Here is a 20,790-nt window from a genome sequence, read left to right on the forward strand (position 1 = left end):
GGCCGCGGCTGCCACCAGGGCGCTCCGCAGCCCCGGGGGCCCGGGGCGACACGAAGTGAAGGGGGGACAGCCCGGGGGGCAGCCCGGGGTGGCCACGGGGAGCGGGGGGGATCCCAAGGGTCCATTGGGCTCCCTAGAGGAGATGGCGGCGGACGGGACCCGGGGACGGGGCTGTCCCGTGCACATGGCGGGTGGGCTTCGCCCGGTGGCCCCGGGCCGGTCCCCTTGCAGCCCTGCTGTACGTGTCCGCCGCGCGGGGGTGACAATAAAGCTCGTTGAGTGAAGCCGCCGAGGCCGCCATGTCCGCCAACACTTAGTGCTGGCAGCGGTACTGGGGGTGGTGAAAGGGGAAGTCTCGCGAGGCGACACCGCGCAGCCGCCATGTTTGCCAGTACTTCCTGCTGGCACACAGGTAGAGGGAGCTCTCGCGCGGCCACGCCGCGCTCCCCCCTCCTGGTCTCCCCGGCAAGTCTCGCGATAGCTCGCGCCAAGTCTCGCGCGGCGGCGGCGCAGCCATGGCGGCCGAGCGGGGCCGGTGGCGGCGGCGGCGGCGGCGCGGGCGGTGCTGAGGGGGCCGCGGGCCGCGCCGGGCGCCATGAGCCAGGGCGGCGGCGCCCCCGGCGACAGCGGCGAGCCCGAGGCCAAGGCGCTGCACACCAAGCGGCTGTACCGGTGAGCGGCGCGGCCCGGCGGAGCGGCGGGCGCGGAGGGGCCGCGCCGAGCGCGGGCCCCGCGAAAGGACGCGCGGCCTCAGGGAAGGTCCTGGGTGGGGATGGAGGGAAAAGGAGGCTGTAGGGGAAGGGGTGGAGGGGTCCGGGGAAAAGGAGGCTGTTGGGGAAGGGAAGGAGTGAGAGTCGCGGGGCCGAGGGGCTCTGCGGGATCCGTGGAGACGGGGCAGGATGCGGAGGGCGCTGCGGGTCGCTGGGGCTGGATCCGGGACGAGGAGGGAGATCCCTGAGACCAGGGGAAGGACGGGGGTGTCCTGGGGAGAGGTGGGGAAGGACAGGGGGCTGTGGGGTGTCCGGAGGATCGGGATGAGGAGGGAAGAGGCATGTGGGATGTGGGGAGAGGGGCCGCTGGGGGCACGGAGGGAAGGAGGCCTGCGGGATGCGAGGGGTCGGCGCGGATGGGGAATGCGGAGGATGGAGGAGCTGGTGAAGGAATCAGCCCGGGAAGGGCGGAGAGGCGGCTCCGCTGCGCGGGGGCCCCGGCATTCCCAGCGCAGCCCTCCCGGCTCCGCTCCCCATCGCATCGCTGCGCGCTCCGGAGGGGAGGGCCCCGTCCGGCCACGCTACGCCTCCTGCCTCCGCTTTCCCGTGCAGAGCGGGTTCGGAGCGGAGTTCCGGGAGTTTTCCCAGATGAGCGCGAAGGGGAGGGCAGGAAACGCAGTTCAGGCTCCGTTTCCAGTTACTGACCCGCTGGAAAAGGCCTTTCCTCTTTGGGAACCTCTGTGCCCTCCTTGGTAAAACAGGGAGAGCGTCGCCTCCCTCTGGGAAGCGTGGCCAGAGCCTTGCCTAAAGGCCTGGATTTATTCCCAGCTCCCTAGCGTGCTTCCCACCAGCCGCCCCCTGCATTCGGACTTTACGTTGTTGCTATAATAATTTTCCTTGCAAGGCGTGTAGTAAATCGCAGCGGCTCCCGCTCTCCAGCACCCTAGAACCTCGGTGCCAGCTTGGGGAGCCCCGCGATCCTCCTGTCTGGCCGACTCCAAAGTCTCTGGAAACTTTTTCCCCGGCTTCGGCAGAGCCGTTTGGATTTGGCAGCCTGGCTGCGATTCCGCCGGTCTCGCCCGTGTCGCGGCGGCGGCGGCTCCGCGGGGAAGCGCTGGGTCCCTTCCCGCAGGACGTGGCGCCGGGATCTTCCCACCCGCTTGGCGTGAGCTCCTGCCTTGGTTCTTTTAATATCCTGGGCTCCGCTCTGCTCCGTCGGCGCTTCCGAAGGAGGTTAACACGCAGCAAGCGCCAAAACGGGGGCAGTGGCAAAATCTGCCTCCCCGACCCCTGCGTGTCACAGCCCATGGCCTCGGGCCGCCCAGGGCACGAGCTGCTGAGCTGCGTTTTAGTCCGGGCGCACTCGGCCTCTCCTTGGTATTCCCAAACCTTGGAATGATGCTGTCTCCCGCCCTCCGTGTCCTCATGGCGGCCCTTTCCCTTGTCCTTGTCATGGGGTCCTTGCCGGGTCTCTGTGCGCAGGGTCGCGCTGGGCAGCGTCGAGACGCGTTTCTCCCGCTGTTAAACTCAGCCGGATTCCTTGGTGAGACCCTGCAACGCTGTTTTACGTGCCTTAAAAAAAAGATTATACGGATTTTGGGAGGAGATCCTTCAGGTGAGCGCTAGGGAGCAGGGAGAGAACTCGAACTGCGCCCATAAAGGGACCGCAATTTAATAAACGTGGGAACAGGGGCCAGCGCGGGGCCTTCGAGGGCCCCTAACCCGCGCGCGGGCTCACGCCGGCGCCGTCCCGGGCTGCCCGGGGCCTTGGCCGCAGGCGTCCGCGCTCCGAGGTGCCGGGAGGCCGTTTCCCGCTGGAGCGGAGCACAGGGAGCGGCTCCGGAACGCAGGGAGCGGCTCCGGGGCGCTCGGAGCTGCGGGGGCTCCCTGCGTTGGGGATGGAAGGGCAGCAGTTCCTGTGCGTCCCGGGCATCCCGGTGGATCCGCACTCCCATTTCCCAGTCGCGCTCCCTGCGTCACAGCCCGCAGCAGGTGGCTTTTTCTCCACGGAAAGAACCAGGATCCGGGAGGGAGTCGGGCAGAGTTTGCCAAGGACCTGCCGGCCCCGGGGGAGCCGCTTGGGCCCAGACCTGGGTCTGGGGGCTCATAACAGCCCCCGCTTGTGCTTCTCGCTCTCTCCTTGGTTTCCCCCATGGGGATTTAGGAAGCGGCTGGTTCAGCTCCGCGGAGTTTGGGCCTCCCGAGCGGCCGGGGCAGCTTTTCCTCCCCGCCGTCCTTGCCCTGCGGCGGGTGCCGTTCCGGAGCGTCCCTTCTGTTTTGGGGAAGGAGCCTCCGGAGGCGCCGGTTCCTGCGCAGGGAGGGCGGCTGGTTTCGGCATCCGCTTCCCGCCGAGCGTCACCGCGAGTCCGTCCCCTGCCAACGGCCCCCGCGGAGCCGCTCGATGCTCTGCTCGGCATCAGCCCGTGATAAATGAGGTGTTTTAGAGCGTTTTTGCGTCTCATCCGGATAGCTCCGCGTTCAGCGAGTCGCCCAGGATCAGCGAGCGCTGGCAGAAGGAATGGAAGGAGCAGGAAGTGGTGGATTCCTGACCCTTGCGCTATCGAAACAGCACTGGAAACAAACCTGCTCTTTAGTCATGCACTTTATTGTACCTAAATTATCCGTGTGTGTATTTTAATTGCGGGGTTGAAAGTTACTGATATGTCCCAAGCCGCCACTTCCTGTAGAAATAACTGGCAGTTTTGACCCTGCAAGCTTGTTTGGAACAGTGTTAAAGTGTGCAGAGCTCTGCTTCGCTCCCCAGGCTCTCATGGGATGAGTGCGCCGGTGCCGCCGTGCTGCAGCTCGTTAAGGATGGGGTTAACGAGGCCGGGCGTCGTGTGACGCTCGTGTGTCGCTTTGCAGAGCCGTGGTGGAGGCTGTTCACCGGCTGGACCTCATCCTGGGCAATAAGGCGGCGTATCAGGAGGTGTTCAAGCCCGAGAACATCAGCTTGAGGAACAAGTAAGTGTGGGCAGAGGATGGAGTCTATATTTGACCTGGAAAAATGCCCAGGAAGTCGCCCATCAGCAGTTGTACCCACCGGGCAAGGATTTCTGCAGGTTTTTGGAGCAGAGGCCACTCTTGAGGTCTATGTTTGAACGTGCCTAGTCAGAGTCCAAGTCTGTGGTCAGGGGCTTTCCCAAGTGCTGCTGCAAGACAAATAAGTCATCCTCGTGGTGCCTAATGACTTCCTTGCAATTACCTTCCAATATCTATATGGTGAAGAAACTTCCTACCCGAGCAGGAAATGTTTTTATCAGCTTTTGGGGTGGGCTGGAAAGGACGGTGGAGCTTTTTACCTGTTATTTTAGACAGCTTTTGGCACGAGTGCCGTTGAGAGCGCTGCTGAGGCCAGGTAACCGCTGCAGCTGCTGGCTTTTCCAGCTGCTCCCGTGTGCCAGTGCCACAGGCTGCTCCATCACCAGCTGGCCTGGCTCATCCGCAGTCCTGGAATGGGATTTCCCTGCTGTGTTTGAGGCCACTGTAGCTGAATGTTCATTCCTTGCCCTCTTCTGCAGGCTGCGGGAGCTGTGTGTGAAGCTGATGTTCCTGCATCCCGTGGATTATGGGCGGAAAGCGGAAGAGCTGCTCTGGAGGAAGGTTTACTATGAAGTTATCCAGCTCATTAAAACAAATAAAAAGGCAGGTATCTGTGGCTGCTGCCTGAGAGAGTCTCTGCCCACGCAACGCTCAGACCCAGTTAAATTCCTCGTTTGCCTGGAGAAATTGTGGTCTGAACACAGGGCAGGAAGCCAGGAGCTCCGGAATGTTAATGCGGAGCTGACTTAGGCTTTCTGTCTAGCTGTGGGCAGGTAATTTCTAACGATCTACCCAGAGAGCTGCAGATGCTGAGGGCATTTCAGCTTTTTTTTTACTTATTTTTTGTTTTCCCATCTTCAAAATAGGCATATCTCCGTGTCAGGGGAATGCCAGCGATCATCTTGAGGGGCTTTGCCAGCCCTGACGAAGCGTTGGCTTTTTCTAGACTTGATCACTGGAAAACACTCCAGACGCCGACGCGTAGTTGTGTTTTCTAACGTTATGAACTGCGTGATCTGGTTGTCTGAACACGTTAAGACAGATGTGTTAATCTATCCAACCAGATGTGTTAATTTTTTATTCCTTCTTACCGCGAGCGTTTCTCCTTGGTTTTGACCCTTAGTAAATACCACTGGTTTCCACGTTTTTGGGCCCAAAGAGGTACAGATGTGCAGAAATTCCAGCCGAGAGAGCAGCTGTCTGGTGTGGGCTGCTCCGCGGGTTGCGTGAACGCGGCTCTGCTCTTCCCTGCAGCACATCCACAGCCGGAGCACGCTGGAGTGCGCGTACCGGACTCACCTGGTCGCCGGCATCGGCTTTTACCAGCACCTCCTGCTCTACATCCAGTCTCACTACCAGCTGGAGCTGCAGTGCTGCATCGACTGGACCCACGTCACGGACCCGCTCATGGGTGAGTGCTCGGCCCGCCGTGCTCCTGCGGCCTCGGTGGCTTCCCCTCCTGCCAGGACACCTTTGGTTTGGGGTTTGAGGGATTTCCTTGATTCCTGAAGAGCTCGTGCTCAGCCTACGGTGAATGCGGCCGTGAGGAGGCTGCCGTGACCCGGGATGCTGCCATGGGGTGTCCGGCGCGGGCACCGGGTGACTGGGGGTACCCTCGAGGAGGAGGAGGAGGAAGAGCGTTGAGAGGCGGTTGCAGCTCTAGGATTCACCTCGTAGATGGCCGTGTTATAACGCGTCCTCTTTGCTTTCCTGCTGTGCCCTGCAGCTTCATGGAATCATGGAATGGTTGAGGTTGGATGGGACCTCTAGGGATCATCCAGTGCAGCCCCCTGCACACGCAGGGTCACCTAGAGCACGTGGCACAGGGCTGCGGCCAAGCGGGTTTGAAGATCTCCAGAGAAGGAGACTCCACAACCTCTCTGGGCAGCCTGTTCCAGGGCTCTGGCACCCTCACTGGGAAGGGATTTTTCCTGAAGTTCCTGTGGAACTTCAAGGCACACGTTTCCAATCCCGCTGAGCAGCGGAGCCTTGGGGGTTTTGGTGAACCGTATTAGCGAGGGTTTAATTGATATTTTTAAAGCTGGCAGGGGGAAGACGACAAAGAAATTGGAATAAAAAACGTTGGATGTCTTTAACAGTAGCACATTTTAGGTGCAGATATCCTATTCTTAGCTTCTGGGAGACGACTGTATCGTGATCAGCTTTGAGATGTCGTTTTAAAAGGCAGGTGTCCCTGGCAACTGTTGCTTTGAGCAATGCCGCTTGGGATGGCAGGATTAATAAATCCCCGGAGCGCGTGTTCCAGCTGGGTTTGTGCTCCGAGCTCTGCCTACGTTAAGGAAGCCGAGGGAGGAGATTCTTCTAAACGTGTTCGAATGCAGCAGAGAAAATTGTAGCTGGACATGGACGACGAAACCCCGTGTGTGCAGGGTGATGCGTGTGGAAAACCACCCACAAAACACAAATTGGGGTGGGCAAAACTTGACCGTTGTGTAATGGCAACGGGATTGAAAGCAGAAGAGAAGGCAGGGCCGGTCCCCTGGGGTCTGTGGCCCGGCTGAGCGGCCGCGTGTCCCCGATGTGGCTCCTGCGGTGCCCGTTTTGTTCCTCATCGCTCCCTTAATCCAGGTTGCTCTTCTCCGCTTTAAACTAAGCCAGGAGGGAAGGAAGTCAGGCTGCCCCGCGCTCCTGGGCACGGCTCCTGCGGGATCCCTGCTGGCTGGTTTCTCTCCCCAAAGGTGGAACAGGGAGGCGGAAGGCGGGCTGGGCGCTCCGGTCCCTGTGCCGGAGGTGGGATCGGTCCCTGTGCCGGAGGTGGGATCGTGTCCTGTGGCAGCCCCTCCCAGGAACTGAGTCACCTTCGGAGGCTCCAGTCAGCCAGAAGAGCGGGCAGGAACCTTCTCCTTTTGCTCTTGCCCCTTTCCTCTGAGCTGCTCTTTTTCCTGGTGCCGATAGAATCACAGATAGGGTGTCTTGGAGGCAGGGACCGGCTCCGGCACCCCTTTCCCTTCCTGCTTTTTTTACCCCCGGGCAGTAGCCAGCGCCGTGGGCTGAGCACGTGTGACCTGTTTGCACCCCCTGAAACGTCGTGTCTCAGGTGTGGGCTGCTCATGGCTCTTCCCTCCTGCCTTTCCCCAATGGCCTATGTGAATTTTTTTTTTTGCCTTTTTTGTGTAGGCTGCAAGAAACCTGTGTCTGCGTCGGAGAAGGAGATGGAGTGGGCGCAGATGGCGTGTCACAGATGTCTGGTGTATCTGGGAGATCTAGGTAAGAGCAGCACCATCATTACAACCCTTGGCACGTACACGACGGGGCTGTGCAGCCCCCTGCTTTCAAGGGGGTTAATGAGCTGCCACAGCCGCCGGTGTCTCCTGGACACATTTGTCAGGGGCTGGTTTTAGCTGCTGCACATTGCAGGAGCTTTGCTTTCCTGCCAGAAGGTGACAAGGAGGCTGTGGTTGTGTGAGGATGGAAGCCTGGGCTTTCCTGATGCCTGGGGCAATGTCCTGCCTGACGAGCAGCAGAAACACGTGCTCCCATGTGCCCAAGTTTTGCAGGATGCCCCCTGTTACTGCAAAAGGATAAGGATGGATAAGGCCCGGTCTGCACACCAGGCGTTTTATTAAGTGGGTTGACTTCAGATTTCACACCCTGCTCTAGCAGAATGTGGTCTGTCTGGGGTGCTGGGAAGCAGAGCACAGCACTGGGTTATTTCAAGGATGAGTGAATCAGCACTTGGAGCACATGGAGAACACATGGAGCAGTAGATCTTGCTCCTTTGCTTGCACACCCCACGTGTTGAGAGATGTCCCCTCCGCCTGCAGCAGCGGGGCTGTGATGTGCAGGTAAAACAGAAGTGTTTCCAACCATCCTGGCAAGCCCTGCGCGTCTCTGATCCAAGAGCAGTTCCTATTTGATGGATTGTTGACTTGGCCGGGATTTCTAGGTTTGTGGGCTTTTTACACAGTTTCCATAAGGCTTTGGAAAAGGGAAGAGAGGACAGTGGCTCCTGATTCCTCATGTGCGCCGTGTGTTTATTCTTGCAGCTCGCTATCAGAACGAGCTGGCAGGGGTGGACACAGAGCTGCTGGCCGAGCGCTTTTATTACCAAGCACTTTCTGTCGCGCCACAAATCGGTGAGTGAGTTATTGTGAGTTTCCCTTGCTCAAGTCATGCTGCTGTAACCCAAAAGCAACGTTCTGGGACACTGCTCTGTGTAGCTTCCTCTGCGGTTGCTGAGAGGGGGATATTTTGCCCCCTACTTAGAGGTGGCTCCTTCTGTGACTCTCTCTTCAGCGGGATAGCCAGGGAGAGCAGTTAAGGAATGCTGGTGTTCTCCAGGGGTGCCAGGTTATCCATCTGTTTAATTCCGAGCTTGAACTTCCATGAATGGGAAATGTTCTTGGGGCTCAGGGATGCTCCAGCTGGCCCTTCCTGACAGGAGAGCATTCCTGCTTATCCCCTGTTCCAGCCAGAACAGCAGCAATAACAAATCTCATGTGTTTCTATGTGCTTTAAGTCATTATTCTACTTGAGCACCATGCCTTACCTTAAAGAGGAAGCAGCTCCCGGAGGTTTTCCCTGCCTTGTCTTTGTGGGGCTCTTCCGAGTTGTTTGCTGTGCCTGATCCCCAAAACCAGGCCCTGAGCAGCACTTAGGTAGCCCACTTGGCCAGGACAGAGCACTCGAGTGCTGAGAAGAGGTTGACCAGGTCAAGAGAAACACAACGTTGTGGGGTCAAGGGCAGGTGCCTGTCGAGGAGGAGGAGTTGTTTGCTCTCTCTTCTGCAGACACCCAGCAGGAAGGTAGGGAAGATGTAAAAACACTGTAAAACGGGGGGGAAAATTGGCTAAAGGAGAGAGTAGAGCAGTCCTTTGGACTGTTGTTAGAGCTGCGTGTGCCACTTGGCCTCCCTCCCCCTGGAAGCGCAATGAGCAGGAAGGGACCAGCTGGAATTGCAGATTGATTCCCCCGTCCCCGTCTTGCACCGCAGGGATGCCCTTCAATCAGCTGGGGACGCTGGCGGGGAGCAAGTACTACAACGTGGAGGCCACGTATTGCTACTTGCGCTGGTGAGTGCCCGTGAGCATCTCCGCGTGTCCTGGGGGAGGAACCGGGCGCTCGGGTGCTGCCGCCTGGTCTTCTCCTTCGCTTTGGGCTCCTTTGCTTTGGGTTTGGGGGTGGAAGGAGCAGAGCTGGGTTGTTGCCCCCTTGGGCAGGATGGATGGCGGGAGCGGGGCCTGGTCGGACCGAGTGGTGGTGCCGTTCTGGAGAGCAGCTCTGCAGAGAGGGACCCGGACGTCGTGGTGGGTGACAAGGTGACCATGAGGGAGCAGGTGCCCTCGTGGCCAGGAAGACCGATGGGATCCTGGGCTGCGTTAAGGAGAGCGTCTGCAGCAGGTCCAGGGAGGGGATCCTGCCCCTCTGCTCAGCCCTGCTGAGGCCACATCTGCAGGATTGTGTCCAGTTCTGGGCTCCACAGGACAAGAGGGATGTGGAGCTGCTGGAGAGAGGCCAGCGCAGGGCTCCGAGGATGAGGAGGGGCCTGGAACATCTGCCCTGTGAGGAGAGGCTGAGGGAGCTGGGCCTGTTCAGCTGGAGAAGAGAAGGCTGAGAGGGGACCTGAGCAGTGTCTAGAAGTACCTCAAGGGAGGCCGTGAGGAGGATGGGGCGGCCTCTTTGCACTGGTGGCCACCGACACAACGAGAGGAAACGGCCCCAAACGGAAGCACCAAAAGTTCCACAGGAACTTCAGGAAAAATCCCTTCCCAGTGAGGGTGCCAGAGCCCTGGAACAGGCTGCCCAGAGAGGTTGTGGAGTCTCCTTCTCTGGAGATCTTCAAACCCGCTTGGCCGCAGCCCTGTGCCACGTGCTCTAGGTGACCCTGCGTGTGCAGGGGGCTGCACTGGATGATCCCTAGAGGTCCCTTCCAACCTTCAGCATTCCATGATTCCATGAACTGTGGGCAGCCCTGTGTAACCCTTGGTGTGTTCTGTTTGGGTGTCGCAGCATCCAGTCCGAAGTGTCCTTCGAAGGGGCCTACGGGAACCTGAAGCGGCTCTACGACAAAGCAGCCAAGATGTATCACCAGCTGAAGAAGTGTGAAAGCAGGAAGCTGTCCCCGAGCAAGAAACGGTAACGCACCCGGAGGGGAAGGGCTGCAGCCTGCAGAGCCATCGCCGTTCCCTGGGACACGGCAGTGCCATTCCGGACAAAAGGCTCCTGGCCCTTCTGAGGGCTGCTGGAATTGGAGAGCTTTTTCTTTTGCTATTTAATTAATTAATTTTAAGCTGCCCCAATGTCGATATCGTGCTTGGTCTCCTAGCTTCTCCCCTGAGACCTAGAAGCTGGTAGGGGTTGAGGGCAGGGGCTTCCCACTCTCCCCTGGCTGTAGATGAGGGTTGAGATGCACTGGGGGAAAGTAGAAGCATCTAAACTGACTTTCTTCCCTCCGTATGTAGGTATCATTTGGCACCTGATTGACCTTTTTAACAAAGCTATGTTGACCTCCCCTCTTTCTGTGGTGGAATACAGTGTTTTCTCCTTCATTTTTTTAGATGCAAAGACATAAAGAGGTTGCTGGTGAGCTTTATGTACCTGCAGAGCCTTTTGCAGCCAAAAAGCAGGTAAGGCTGCAACAGACGATATCTCCTCTTAATAACTCCTGGTGGTGAGTATGTAGAAATGGAAAGGATGGTTCCCTGCGGGACAGCAGTGTCGGTGCTGAGTCTTCCTGCCAAAATCCAAGCCTTGGGAAGCCCTCTAACCGTGCCGTGTGTGAAGATGGTCACCTTTTGAGGGAAGCTGAAATATCAGAGGGTTAAATACTTTGCAATTCCAGATAAATTGAGCCAGCAGTCGAGCCCTGAGCCTCCAAGCTCATCCGTGCTCTCCCCCATGCCCTTGGTGTGTTCTAATGCCTCTTTCACATAGTTTCTCCTGGCAAGCACTGGATTTAGGCTGATCCAGCCACAGAGTCACCGTCCACGTGTGTGCAGAGCAGTTCATTGTGCTTGGAAACCTGTAACCAAATACCTTGTTCAGAGAATGAATAACATAACCTGCTTGTGTTGGAATAAATGGAAAGCTTTGTACAGCTGCTTGGCTTTTCCAGGATTTTCCCTGTTTCTGCTGGGAGGTTCTCAAATGGTTCTAAATTAGCTTGTTACTGCTTGAAACAGCTTTCAGGGCAGGTTATATCCCCTCGGATTTTCTCTCTTTCCAGTGGACTGAACCAAGCTCTGTCTGCCTCGTTTCATAAAGTGGTTTTATGATGGGTATATATTGTCATATAGTCATTTTGCTGTTGCCTTGATAGACTTCTGCTGCACTAAGTCCAGTTTGTCACTGTTTCATCCTGGGCCTCCCCAGGCTGGCCATGGTATTCCAGGTGCCATCCCGAAGGGCCCAAGCCAGAGGGATGCTCCCTTTCCTCAAGCTGCTGGCTGTGCTCTTGCTAATGCAGCCCTGCGTGTGCTTAGCTTTCAAATAGTGACTTGCACGAGAGCTGAGCTTCAAGGCTCATTTAATATCCTCCTAACACGTTTGGTGCATAGGAAAAGAGGAAATTACTTCAATATCCTAAGTGTGTTGCCCTTGAAAAGCGTTTGCTAGATGTTTTGCAGACAGGGATTTTTTTTATGTGGTGACTAGGAAACTCCGTAGTCCATTGCTCTGAATTCTGTGGGGGCTTTCTCTGAAAGAGCAGGATTTTGAGAGCTTCTTGTGGGGCTGCAAGGTGGAGCCATGGGAGGAAGAGAGGTCGAGTCCCTGGTTCGAGTGCTGCAGTGCAGCACTGGGCAGTGGATACGACACTTTTGTGCTTTTTGACACTGAAGTGCACTGCCCATCTTAATGGGCACTGCCTGGCTCCCAGGGAGCAAGTTCTTCAGCAGTTAGATTAAATGTAAAGTACTTCTGAGATCTTTGGATGACATGGAGTAATGCAAAGAATGAGTTTAATCTCCGGTTTTGGTATTTTTTAACCAATATGTCATATTTGGTGACATGAGCCCGTTACACTGAGCAGCACTGAATGAGCTGCCGCTCCTGATAGTGCCCTGAGGTCTGGGGCTGTGTCTGCTGCTGTCCACAGAAGTGTCACCCTGGGGGTGAATGTCCAAGTCCCTCCATGCATTTGTTCCCTTTTCTTTGCAGGGGATCCACTTACCATTTGTCCTTACATTAGCAGCTTTGGAGAGAAAAGCCATAGTCTGATTCAGCTCGCTTGCTTCCCGTGGCCACTGCTGCCTGCAGTGTTTTCCCCAGTGCTTCATCCTGTCTGGTGCTAGATGACCTAAGTGAAACCTCTGCCGGTTTCGGTTCCGTTTCCATGCAGACGTTGCCAGGATCCCGAGTCCCAAATAATAATTCGTGTTTATTTTCCCTCTTGTGAAGCTCCCTGGATTCCGAGCTGACATCCCTCTGCCAGTCCGTGCTGGAGGATTTCAACCTGTGCTTGTTCTACCTGCCTTCCCCTCCTCACCTGAACTCAACTAGTGAAGATGAAGAAGAGTACGAGAGCGGCTATTCCTTCCTCCCCGACCTCCTGATCTTCCGCATGGTCATCATCTGCCTCATGAGCGTTCACAGCCTCAAGAGGGCAGGTAATCCGTGCGTTGTCCAGCCCTTTCCTTGGCGGAAAGCGTTCCCGCTTGGACACCAGACCTGGCATTGCTGCTCGAGTCCATCTTGGTGTCCTTCTCCTTGCAGGTTCCAAGCAGTACAGCGCGGCCATCGCCTTCACGCTGGCCCTCTTCTCTCATCTGATAAACCACGTCAATATTCGCCTGCAGGCAGAGCTAGAGGAAGGGGAAAATCCCGTCCCAGCCTTCCAGAGTGACGGCACAGGTAAGGGGACGGGGTCTGCCCAGCTGCCAACCTCCAGAGGAGGCTGTTTCCCAAATCCCGCAGGCGTGGGCTGTGTGGAAAGGTGTCTGAGAAGGGGGTGGCCTTAGGGACATCCTCGTGTGCTGCCTGCCCACGGAGGGCTGGGATTCGCGTGGGGATTTGGACGGTGCTGACAGCACGGAGCACCGAGCTGTCTGGGAACAGGCAGTTCGGAGCGAGCAGCAGGAATCCTGGCTGCCGCTCGGAGAGTGACTCCTCCTCCTGCTGCTGCTGCTGCCTCTCTGGTAGAGGACGCTAAGGAAGCGTCCTCTGGAATGGCTGGGATTTGTACGGCGCGATCCCTGGGCTCGGCGCTGGTACAGCTCACGAGGCCTCTTCCACCCTGTGTTTGAAATCCCTGCAGATGAGCAGGAGCCTCGGGAGCCCTTGAACTCCATCGAGAAGGAAGCGGAGGCCGCCTTGGCCAATCACCAGCCCGGTGAAGAACAGCCCAAGAACGACTGCAAGAAAAGCAAGAAATACTCGCGGCTGTCCTGCCTGCGCCGCCGCCGCCACCCCCAGAAAGGTGATGAGAGCGACCTGAGCGAGGGCTTTGACTCTGACTCCAGCCAGGGCTCCACGAAGGGCAGCGACGGCTCCGAGAGCGGCTCCGAGAAGAGCGACGAGGAGGCGGAAGCTGCTTTCGACGTGGAGACGGACTCGGACATGAACAGCCAGGAATCCCGTTCTGACCTGGAGGACATGGAGGATGAGCCGGGCGAGGAGGGAAGTGGCCGAGGCAAAAGTGGGCCCAAAGAGGCCTTAAAAAACTGTGTGGATGGCAGTGGGCTGGGGGACTCTAAGAGCCCGAGCATCTCGAAACTGGAGGCCCCAGATCCAGCAACCAACGGGCCGGGTTCCCTTGGCACGAGCGACGCCAGCATCGCCAGCAACCTGCAGGCCATGTCGACCCAGCTCTTCCAGACCAAGCGCTGCTTCCGCTTGGCTCCCACGTTCAGCAATATCCTCCTGAAACCCCCCAGCGAGCCGCCCGGCCTCAAGGATGGAGCAGACAACAAGCCGTGCGTCAACGGAGACCTGGAGAAGCCCGGCCTGGCAGAGCAAGGTGAGCCAAACCGCAAGCTGCAGCGGCCTCTTTGCCAAAACTTCACCCTTTTCCCTCATTCCGGCCCTCCTTCACTCGGGTTTGGAGCAGCAGGTTTTCCAGGTGCTGGGCAGAGCTTGTTCCAGCCCTGTCCTGAGGGAGTTTTGCTGTTCATGCTCCAATTCCAGGGCCACGCGCGCTGACTTCGAGGGATGCCTGCGACGAGGCCCTGTTCCCTGTTTCTCTGCTCAATGGGCAGAGTTAGGATTCTAATAAGCAGCGCTAATAATAGGATAAATCCAGCAGGAATTAGAATTTTGGATTATCTTCCCTTGTTTTTTATTCCCCCCGTATGAAACCTCTGTAGTCAGGCACTACTGGGCCAATGGGCATGAGCCGCTCCGTGGGGCGCTGCAGCGTGTCCGGGCGGGAGCCACGAGCTCCCTCTGGCCCTCGCGGGACGGAGCGGCGTCCAGGGGGGAAAAACACCCGGCAGGGAGCTGCGGCGCCCGGCACAGCGTTGGCTGCGTTTCGGATCATAGAATCATAGAATGCTTAGGGTTGGAAGGGAGCTCTAGGGATCATCCAGTGCAGCCCCCTGCACACGCAGGGTCACCTAGAGCACGTGGCACAGGGCTGCGGCCAAGCGGGTTTGAAGATCTCCAGAGAAGGAGACTCCACAACCTCTCTGGGCAGCCTGTTCCAGGGCTCTGGCACCCTCACTGGGAAGGGATTTTTCCTGAAGTTCCTGGGGAACTTTTGGTGCTTCAGTTTGGGGCCGTTTCCTCTAGTTGTGTCGGTGGCCACCAGTGCAAAGAGGCCGCCCCATCCTCCTCACGGCCTCCCTTGAGGTACTTCTAGACACTGCTCAGGTCCCCTCTCAGCCTTCTCTTCTCCAGCTGAACAGGCCCAGCTCCCTCAGCCTCTCCTCACAGGGCAGATGTTCCAGGCCCCTCCTCATCCTCGGAGCCCTGCGCTGGCCTCTCTCCAGCAGCTCCACATCCCTCTTGTCCTGTGGAGCCCAGAACTGGACACAATCCTGCAGATGTGGCCTCAGCAGGGCTGAGCAGAGGGGCAGGATCCCCTCCCTCGATCTGCTGGATTTTCTGGCTAGAGCCACGGGGGCTGTCGGGTCTTGTCCGACGTTCCTCACGGCTTCCCTGGAGCAGGGAAACGCTGCCGAGCTCGTGGGTCCGCGGCCCTGGCAGGATTCGGGCACTGCCAGGGCTGGGATTTGAAGGGGGAGCGTTAGGTCATGTCGGAGCGGCTCCCGCTTCGTGACCGCCGGGAAGAGATGAGGGCAAAGGAAGAAACACGGGGCTCGACTCCTGCTCTGTTTAACACTTTCCTTTATAAATGCAGCGGGTTAAGCAGCTGCTGCTGCTTCAGGACTAGAGCGGAGCGGTGTCGCCGTGATGGCTCCGTGAACGCAGGGACAGGGAGGCTCAGCTGAGCCACGGGCTTTTTTTTCTTGCTTCAGCTGGGCTGTTCCAGAACTAGAGCTGCCCCTGCCTGTCTCTGAAGGTGAAGGAAACGTAAGAGCTTCAATCCCCTGCCAAGGATGGTTTCTGAATGAATTGCTTCTTCCCTTCATCTTCCAGATGACGTATCTGACTCTGAAGAAAGCATTTCAAGCAACAAATCCTGCAGGAACGAGCGATCCCTTCAGGAGAAGCTAGAGATTGTGACCAACGAGGGCTTGCTTCCCACGGTCAAGGTGTTCCTGGACTGGCTGAGGACAAACACGGACCTCATCATCATGTGTGCGCAGGTAGGAGCTGGCCTTGGCGGGTCCATCCGGCCAGCAATCCTGGCCTGGGATGTCCAGGACCTGCTGGAAGCCCGGCCTGGTCCCGACCCCGCGATGTGAAGTGGTGTTTCCCCGTCCTGCCAGTTGAGTTAAGCTAATTCTGACCTCAGGAAATCCGAATTTGGCTGTTTGTAAAGCCTTTTTACCAGTAGAGCTGCGGAAGGTCCCGAGAGGCCTGGTTGTTGTCTGCATCTGTCCTGATGTCTTCTGTGCCCTGTTGTGTTTCGCTCTTGCAGAGCTCTCAGAGCCTCTGGAACAGGCTGTCTGTGCTCCTGAACCTCCTGCCCTCCGCCGCAGACCTGCAGGAATCAGGTACTGGAGCAAACAGTGGAAAGGGGTGGTTCAGCAAGCCTCGTTATCCATAGTTTCCATGGTGCCTGACAGATCCTGGAGCGAGTCTGCTGGAAAGCATGGAAGCACTAGCCCTGCACACTCATTTCCCGGGGCGTTACACCCCAGCAGGTCACCCGAGACAGTTCCTCTTGGTATTTTGGGTGCTAGGTGCTCACGATACAAGTGCAGCTTCCTCAAAATCTCCTCCCGTCGCTCCTCGCGCGCGTCCCTTCGCGCGGCCGCCTCTTTAGTCCTTTCGGTCACGCGTCGCTGTCCTGCCCTCCCTGTCCTGCAGGGCTGGCCCTGTGCAACGACGTGCGGGACGTCCTGAGCGCCTCGGAGCTGCCGGAGCCGAGCGCCCACCCGCTGCTCCCCGAGGACGTGGCCCTGCGCAACCTGCCCCCGCTGAAAGCCGCCCACAAGAGGTTTAACTTCGAGCAGGACCGGCCCGTTTTCTCTGCGGTGGAGGAGGTGAGTGGGGGCAAACTCTGCGTTTTGGCGCTGGCTGCGTTTCCCTCGTTGGAAGTGCAGCCGGATTTGGTTACACAAGTGAAGATCTAGGCTGGTTCTTGCCAAAAAAGCCCCCAAACTTCTTCAAACTTTTGAAGCTGGTTTACGCCGCTGGTGGCTGCTGCAGGTCCCTGTCTGTCCCAAAGTCCCTGTGCAGCACAGTGACATGTTGGCAGCTTTGCTGCAGGAGCCCAAGCAGGAGCACGTTATCTCTTCACCTCCTGAGGGAGCAGTGAATAAAGTGTCTTCATTTGGTTCGTTTTTACAGCACTGAGGGCTGGGCAGAGATTTGTGGGGGGGAAAAAAAAAGCAGCAGCTGCTTTCTCTGTGGTTTTCTCAAGCTGGGGAGATGCTGTTTGCAAACACCTCAGCTTTCTGGCCAGTCGTAGACTTTTCTGCAGCTCTTTCCATGTGTTACTCCCTCCAGAAGCACGTTTCCATCAGAAATGTTTCCTTGGGATATATATATATATATTAATAACAATTTCTGTCTTTTCTAAAAGCGTAAGCTCCGGGGTCAGAGCTGGCTCGGGCTCCGACTCGCCCGGGGAGCCAGGGCTGGTGACTCTCTGCTTCCTTGCAGTCGGTCGTTCGGATCTGCTGCATTCGGAGCTTCGGCCACTTCATCACCCGCCTGCAGGGCAGCATCCTGCAGTTCAACTCGGAGCTGGGCATCTTCATCAGCATCGCCCAGGCGGAGCAGGACAGCCTGCTGCACCAGGCGCAGGCCCAGTTCCACATGGTGAGTTGGCAGAGGTAGGCGCCTTCTCCGCGGCCGGTGCGGTGCCCTGTGGGTTACTGCTGATAACTGCGGGGCTGGGAGGTGAAAGCCTCTCTCCTGGCATCCTCCAGGCTTCCCACATGTTCCCTCTTGTGACGGGGACTGTCCGCTTCCGTGTTTCCTGCTAATTGATTTGGAAGTTTGTTTTTGTAACAGGCCGCGGAGGAGGCTCGTCGGAACAGGTTGATGAGGGACATGGCTCAGCTCCGGCTGCAGGTGGGGGCTGCTGCTTCCCGCTGGACACTGGGAAGGCTGCGGTGTGTGACAGCGGGAAGGGAAGGGAAAGGAAGGGAGAGCTCCCTGCTCCCATTTCATGGGGAAGGGAAGGGAGAGCTCCCTGCTCCCATTTCACGGGGAAGGGAAGGGAGAGCTCCCTGCTCCCATTTCACGGGGAAGGGAAGGGAGAGCTCCCTGCTCCCATTTCATGGGGAAGGGAAGGGAGAGCTCCCTGCTCCCCTTTCACGGGGAAGGGAAGGGAGAGCTCCCTGCTCCTGCCTCACGGGAAGGGAAGGGAGAGCTCCCTGCTCCCATTTCATGGGGAAGGGAAGGGAGAGCTCCCTGCTCCCGTTTCATGGGGAAGGGAAGGGAGAGCTCCCTGCTTCCCTTTCCCGGGGAAGGGAAGGGAGAGCTCCCTGCTCCCGTTTCACGGGGAAGGGAAGGGAGAGCTCCCTGCTCCCGTTTCACGGGGAAGGGAAGGGAGAGCTCCCTGCTCCCATTTCATGGGGAAGGGGTTCCCATGTCCTGCCGAGAGAGAAGCGATGGGTGGGCTGGACCTACCCCCTATCCCCACATGTATCCCAGGCTCTTCGGCTCCTTCTGGGAGGTGGGAAGGGCCGGGGCAGCCGTGCTGGGGCCCTCCCGGCCGCGGTGGCGCTGAGCTGGCCCCTGTGTGTGTCGCAGCTGGAGGTGTCCCAGCTGGAGGGCAGCCTGCAGCAGCCCAAGGCGCAGTCCGCGATGTCGCCGTACCTCGTCCCGGACACCCAGGCCCTCTGCCAGCACCTGGCCGTGGTCAAGCAGCTGGCGGCCAGCGGCAGGTTCATCATCATCATCCCCCGCACAGGTACGGGCCTCGCGTCGGGCAGCGCCCGTTTCCCCTTCCCAGCTTTGCTAGGAAGAAAAGCCCCTTGGGACCAGGTGGCTTCTCCCATCCTGCTGCCGTGGAGCAGCTGAGACACCCTTTGATGTGGCCCTTTGGGGCCTCATTCATCTGTGGGGCCTGCTCGGAGGGCAGCGTCGTTCCCTGAAGGACACCTGGAAGAAGAACCCCATCCACCCCCTGCTTCCTCCAACTCCCACGGCAGCGATTCCTGCTGTGCATCGGGGCCAACGGAGCGGGATGTGGAATTCCAGCCAGGTCTGGGTTAACCTGCCAAAGCAGGGCTGTGGGCCACGTGTTCTTGCTTCTTTCTTTCTGTTAGTGATTGACGGCTTAGACTTCCTGAAGAAGGAGAACGCAGGCGCTCGGGACAGCATCCGATACCTGGAGGCAGAATTTAAAAAGGGAAACAGGTGAGAGTGGGAGAGCGACGCGCGTTGCACTCGCTTTTAGGGTGGGTGTATTTGGGGATGGAAGAAAATGTTGGGAATGTGCTTGGCATCCCTTGGAGTGGAGTGAGGAGCGGGCCTGGAGAAAGCCGAGGCCTCGGGAAAGCTCTTGGTGAGAGGGAAGGTCGGGAAGAAGCAGGTTTGGGGGAGCTGCTTCCCCAGATGCTCTCCTAGTTGCTCCTCATCTGGGAAGTGCAGCTGTTCCTGGGGGCTGGCAGGAGACTGCGGCCGTCTCCGTGCGGGCTCAGTGACTCCAACCTTCCCTTAGGTACATTCGGTGCCAGAAGGACGTCGGGAAGAGCTTTGAGAGGCACAAACTGAAGAGACAAGACTTGGACGCCTGGTAAGACTTACAGCGTCTGGAATGCCTGAGCCTGGTTCCCGGCAGGCACGTGGATTCGGGGAGACCTGTTCGCGCTGGGGCTGGCTGCACGGCTTGCGTGCTTTGGTGGCCATAGAATTCCCTAAGGGAATCTGAGGCACCTGGATCTGTGTGTGCCCCATCCCCACACGTCTGGGGCTGGTCCCAGAGGAGCCTCGGGGGGCAGCAGCCTGGCCCACGAAGTGCCCTCCCCTCTGACCTTCCCCTCCACGTCTCTCTTGGGGCAGGAACCTCTATAAAATCCTGGACAGCTGCAAACAGCTGACGGTGTCGCAGGCGAGTGGAGAGGACGACACCACGGGGATGGTCACCATCATCACGGGCTTCCCGCTGGAGGACCCCAGCGCCTTCTCCGGGCCCGTGCAGGTCAGTAGCTCTTTGCTCTGGCTCAACTTCACCTTCCTGCTTCCCAGCAAGGTTAAACTCTGCGCGTTTGGCCACGGGTAGTTCTGGTGTTTTCTTCTTTGGGAGTAACTCTCCTGGGCTTCCCAAATCCAGTTCCCTCTCCTGTTTTCTTGAAGGCCCCTTGGTCCCTTGTGCTGTTGTGGTTTAGAGTGTCCTGGGGGCGGAGGGAGAGCGCGAATTTGCTTGACTGCATTAAGGAGAGCGTCTGCAGCAGGTCCAGGGAGGGGATCCTGCCCCTCTGCTCAGCCCTGCTGAGGCCACATCTGCAGGATTGTGTCCAGTTCTGGGCTCCACAGGACAAGAGGGATGTGGAGCTGCTGGAGAGAGTCCAGCGCAGGGCTACAAGGATGATCAGGGGCCTGGAACATCTGCCCTGTGAGGAGAGGCTGAGGGAGCTGGGCCTGTTCAGCTGGAGAAGAGAAGGCTGAGAGGGGACCTGAGCAGTGTCTAGAAGTACCTCAAGGGAGGCCGTGAGGAGGATGGGGCGGCCTCTTTGCACTGGTGGCCACCGACACAACTAGAGGAAACGGCCCCAAACGGAAGCACCAAAAGTTCCACAGGAACTTCAGGAAAAATCCCTTCCCAGTGAGGGTGCCAGAGCCCTGGAACAGGCTGCCCAGAGAGGTTGTGGAGTCTCCTTCTCTGGAGATCTTCAAACCCGCTTGGCCGCAGCCCTGTGCCACGTGCTCTAGGTGACCCTGCGTGTGCAGGGGGCTGCACTGGATGATCCCTAGAGCTCCCTTTCAACCTTCAGCATTCCATGATCCTATGACTGTGCAGAGGTCTCCCTAAATCAGCCTTGGCACGAGGGAAAAAGGGGCCGTTTAGCCGGGAAGAGCTGACCCTGCCACTCTGGGAGCTGTGGGGGACCTAGGAGCCCTCAGTGGAGAAAATAACCCCCGTGCTGTGTTCCCTTGCAGTCTGCCATGCAGGCGGCCGCCAGCGCCAGCGTGGAGATCAAGAACGTCCTGGAGTTCTACAAGCAGTGGAAGGAGATGGGCTGACGTGCAGGAGGGCATCGGGTTGGTGCACCTTTCTCTCCCCCTCTCGGAACGAGCAGCGTCTGAACGAAGGAAACAAAAATCCAGGCGACACTTAGACACGAAGAAGCAGCAGCAGCAGCAACAATAAGAAAAAAAAAAACCCCAAAAATTAAAAAAATAATAATAAAATACCGATCCAGGCACGCACACGGCACCCGCCCGCCCCCGGCCAGGCGGCTGCGCATCTGCGACGGCGCCGACCGCTCTGAGGAGAGAGAGGCCCCCGGGCGCGAGGCCGCGGCGGCTCCTTCCCTCCGTCCTCCGAAGCCGCCGGGAGCGGGGCCGTCCCCGCGGAGCGCCGGAGCGGAGCCTCCCGCTGGGAGCGACCCGGAGA

At 58.3% G+C, this 20,790-nt stretch overlaps 1 protein-coding gene across 1 annotated transcript; it reads left to right on the forward strand.

The window, feature by feature from the left end:
- The first annotated feature begins 592 nt into the window (after window positions 1–592).
- SMG5 (SMG5 nonsense mediated mRNA decay factor) lies at window positions 593–20,500 on the forward strand. Its single transcript, XM_088537336.1, has 22 exons — window positions 593–672; window positions 3,576–3,674; window positions 4,232–4,355; window positions 5,007–5,163; window positions 6,891–6,980; window positions 7,760–7,849; window positions 8,707–8,785; window positions 9,723–9,848; window positions 10,271–10,339; window positions 12,111–12,319; window positions 12,426–12,563; window positions 12,967–13,668; window positions 15,249–15,418; window positions 15,694–15,769; window positions 16,086–16,261; window positions 16,884–17,042; window positions 17,238–17,297; window positions 17,982–18,141; window positions 18,500–18,590; window positions 18,895–18,969; window positions 19,236–19,374; window positions 20,334–20,500. Exons 1-22 carry the CDS (start codon window positions 596–598, stop codon window positions 20,415–20,417), a joined length of 3,150 nt encoding a protein of 1,049 aa, XP_088393462.1. The 5' UTR covers window positions 593–595; the 3' UTR covers window positions 20,418–20,500.
- Window positions 20,501–20,790: the final 290 nt, after the last annotated feature.

The sequence above is a fragment of the Tinamus guttatus genome, unplaced genomic scaffold, assembly GCF_059628265.1.
Source record: "Tinamus guttatus ecotype Peru unplaced genomic scaffold, ASM5962826v1 Tinamus_guttatus_pri_ptg000744l, whole genome shotgun sequence".
Lineage (NCBI taxonomy): Eukaryota > Metazoa > Chordata > Aves > Tinamiformes > Tinamidae > Tinamus > Tinamus guttatus.

Bases quoted from the DNA above. Each gene is read 5' to 3' on its own strand.
- SMG5 (XM_088537336.1), top strand. From the start codon at position 596: ATGAGCCAGGGCGGCGGCGCCCCCGGCGACAGCGGCGAGCCCGAGGCC. The intron at 6,981-7,759 runs GTAAGAGCAGCA...TTATTCTTGCAG, and splicing joins GGTGTATCTGGGAGATCTAG to CTCGCTATCAGAACGAGCTG. The intron at 16,262-16,883 runs GTGAGTGGGGGC...GCTTCCTTGCAG, and splicing joins TTTTCTCTGCGGTGGAGGAG to TCGGTCGTTCGGATCTGCTG.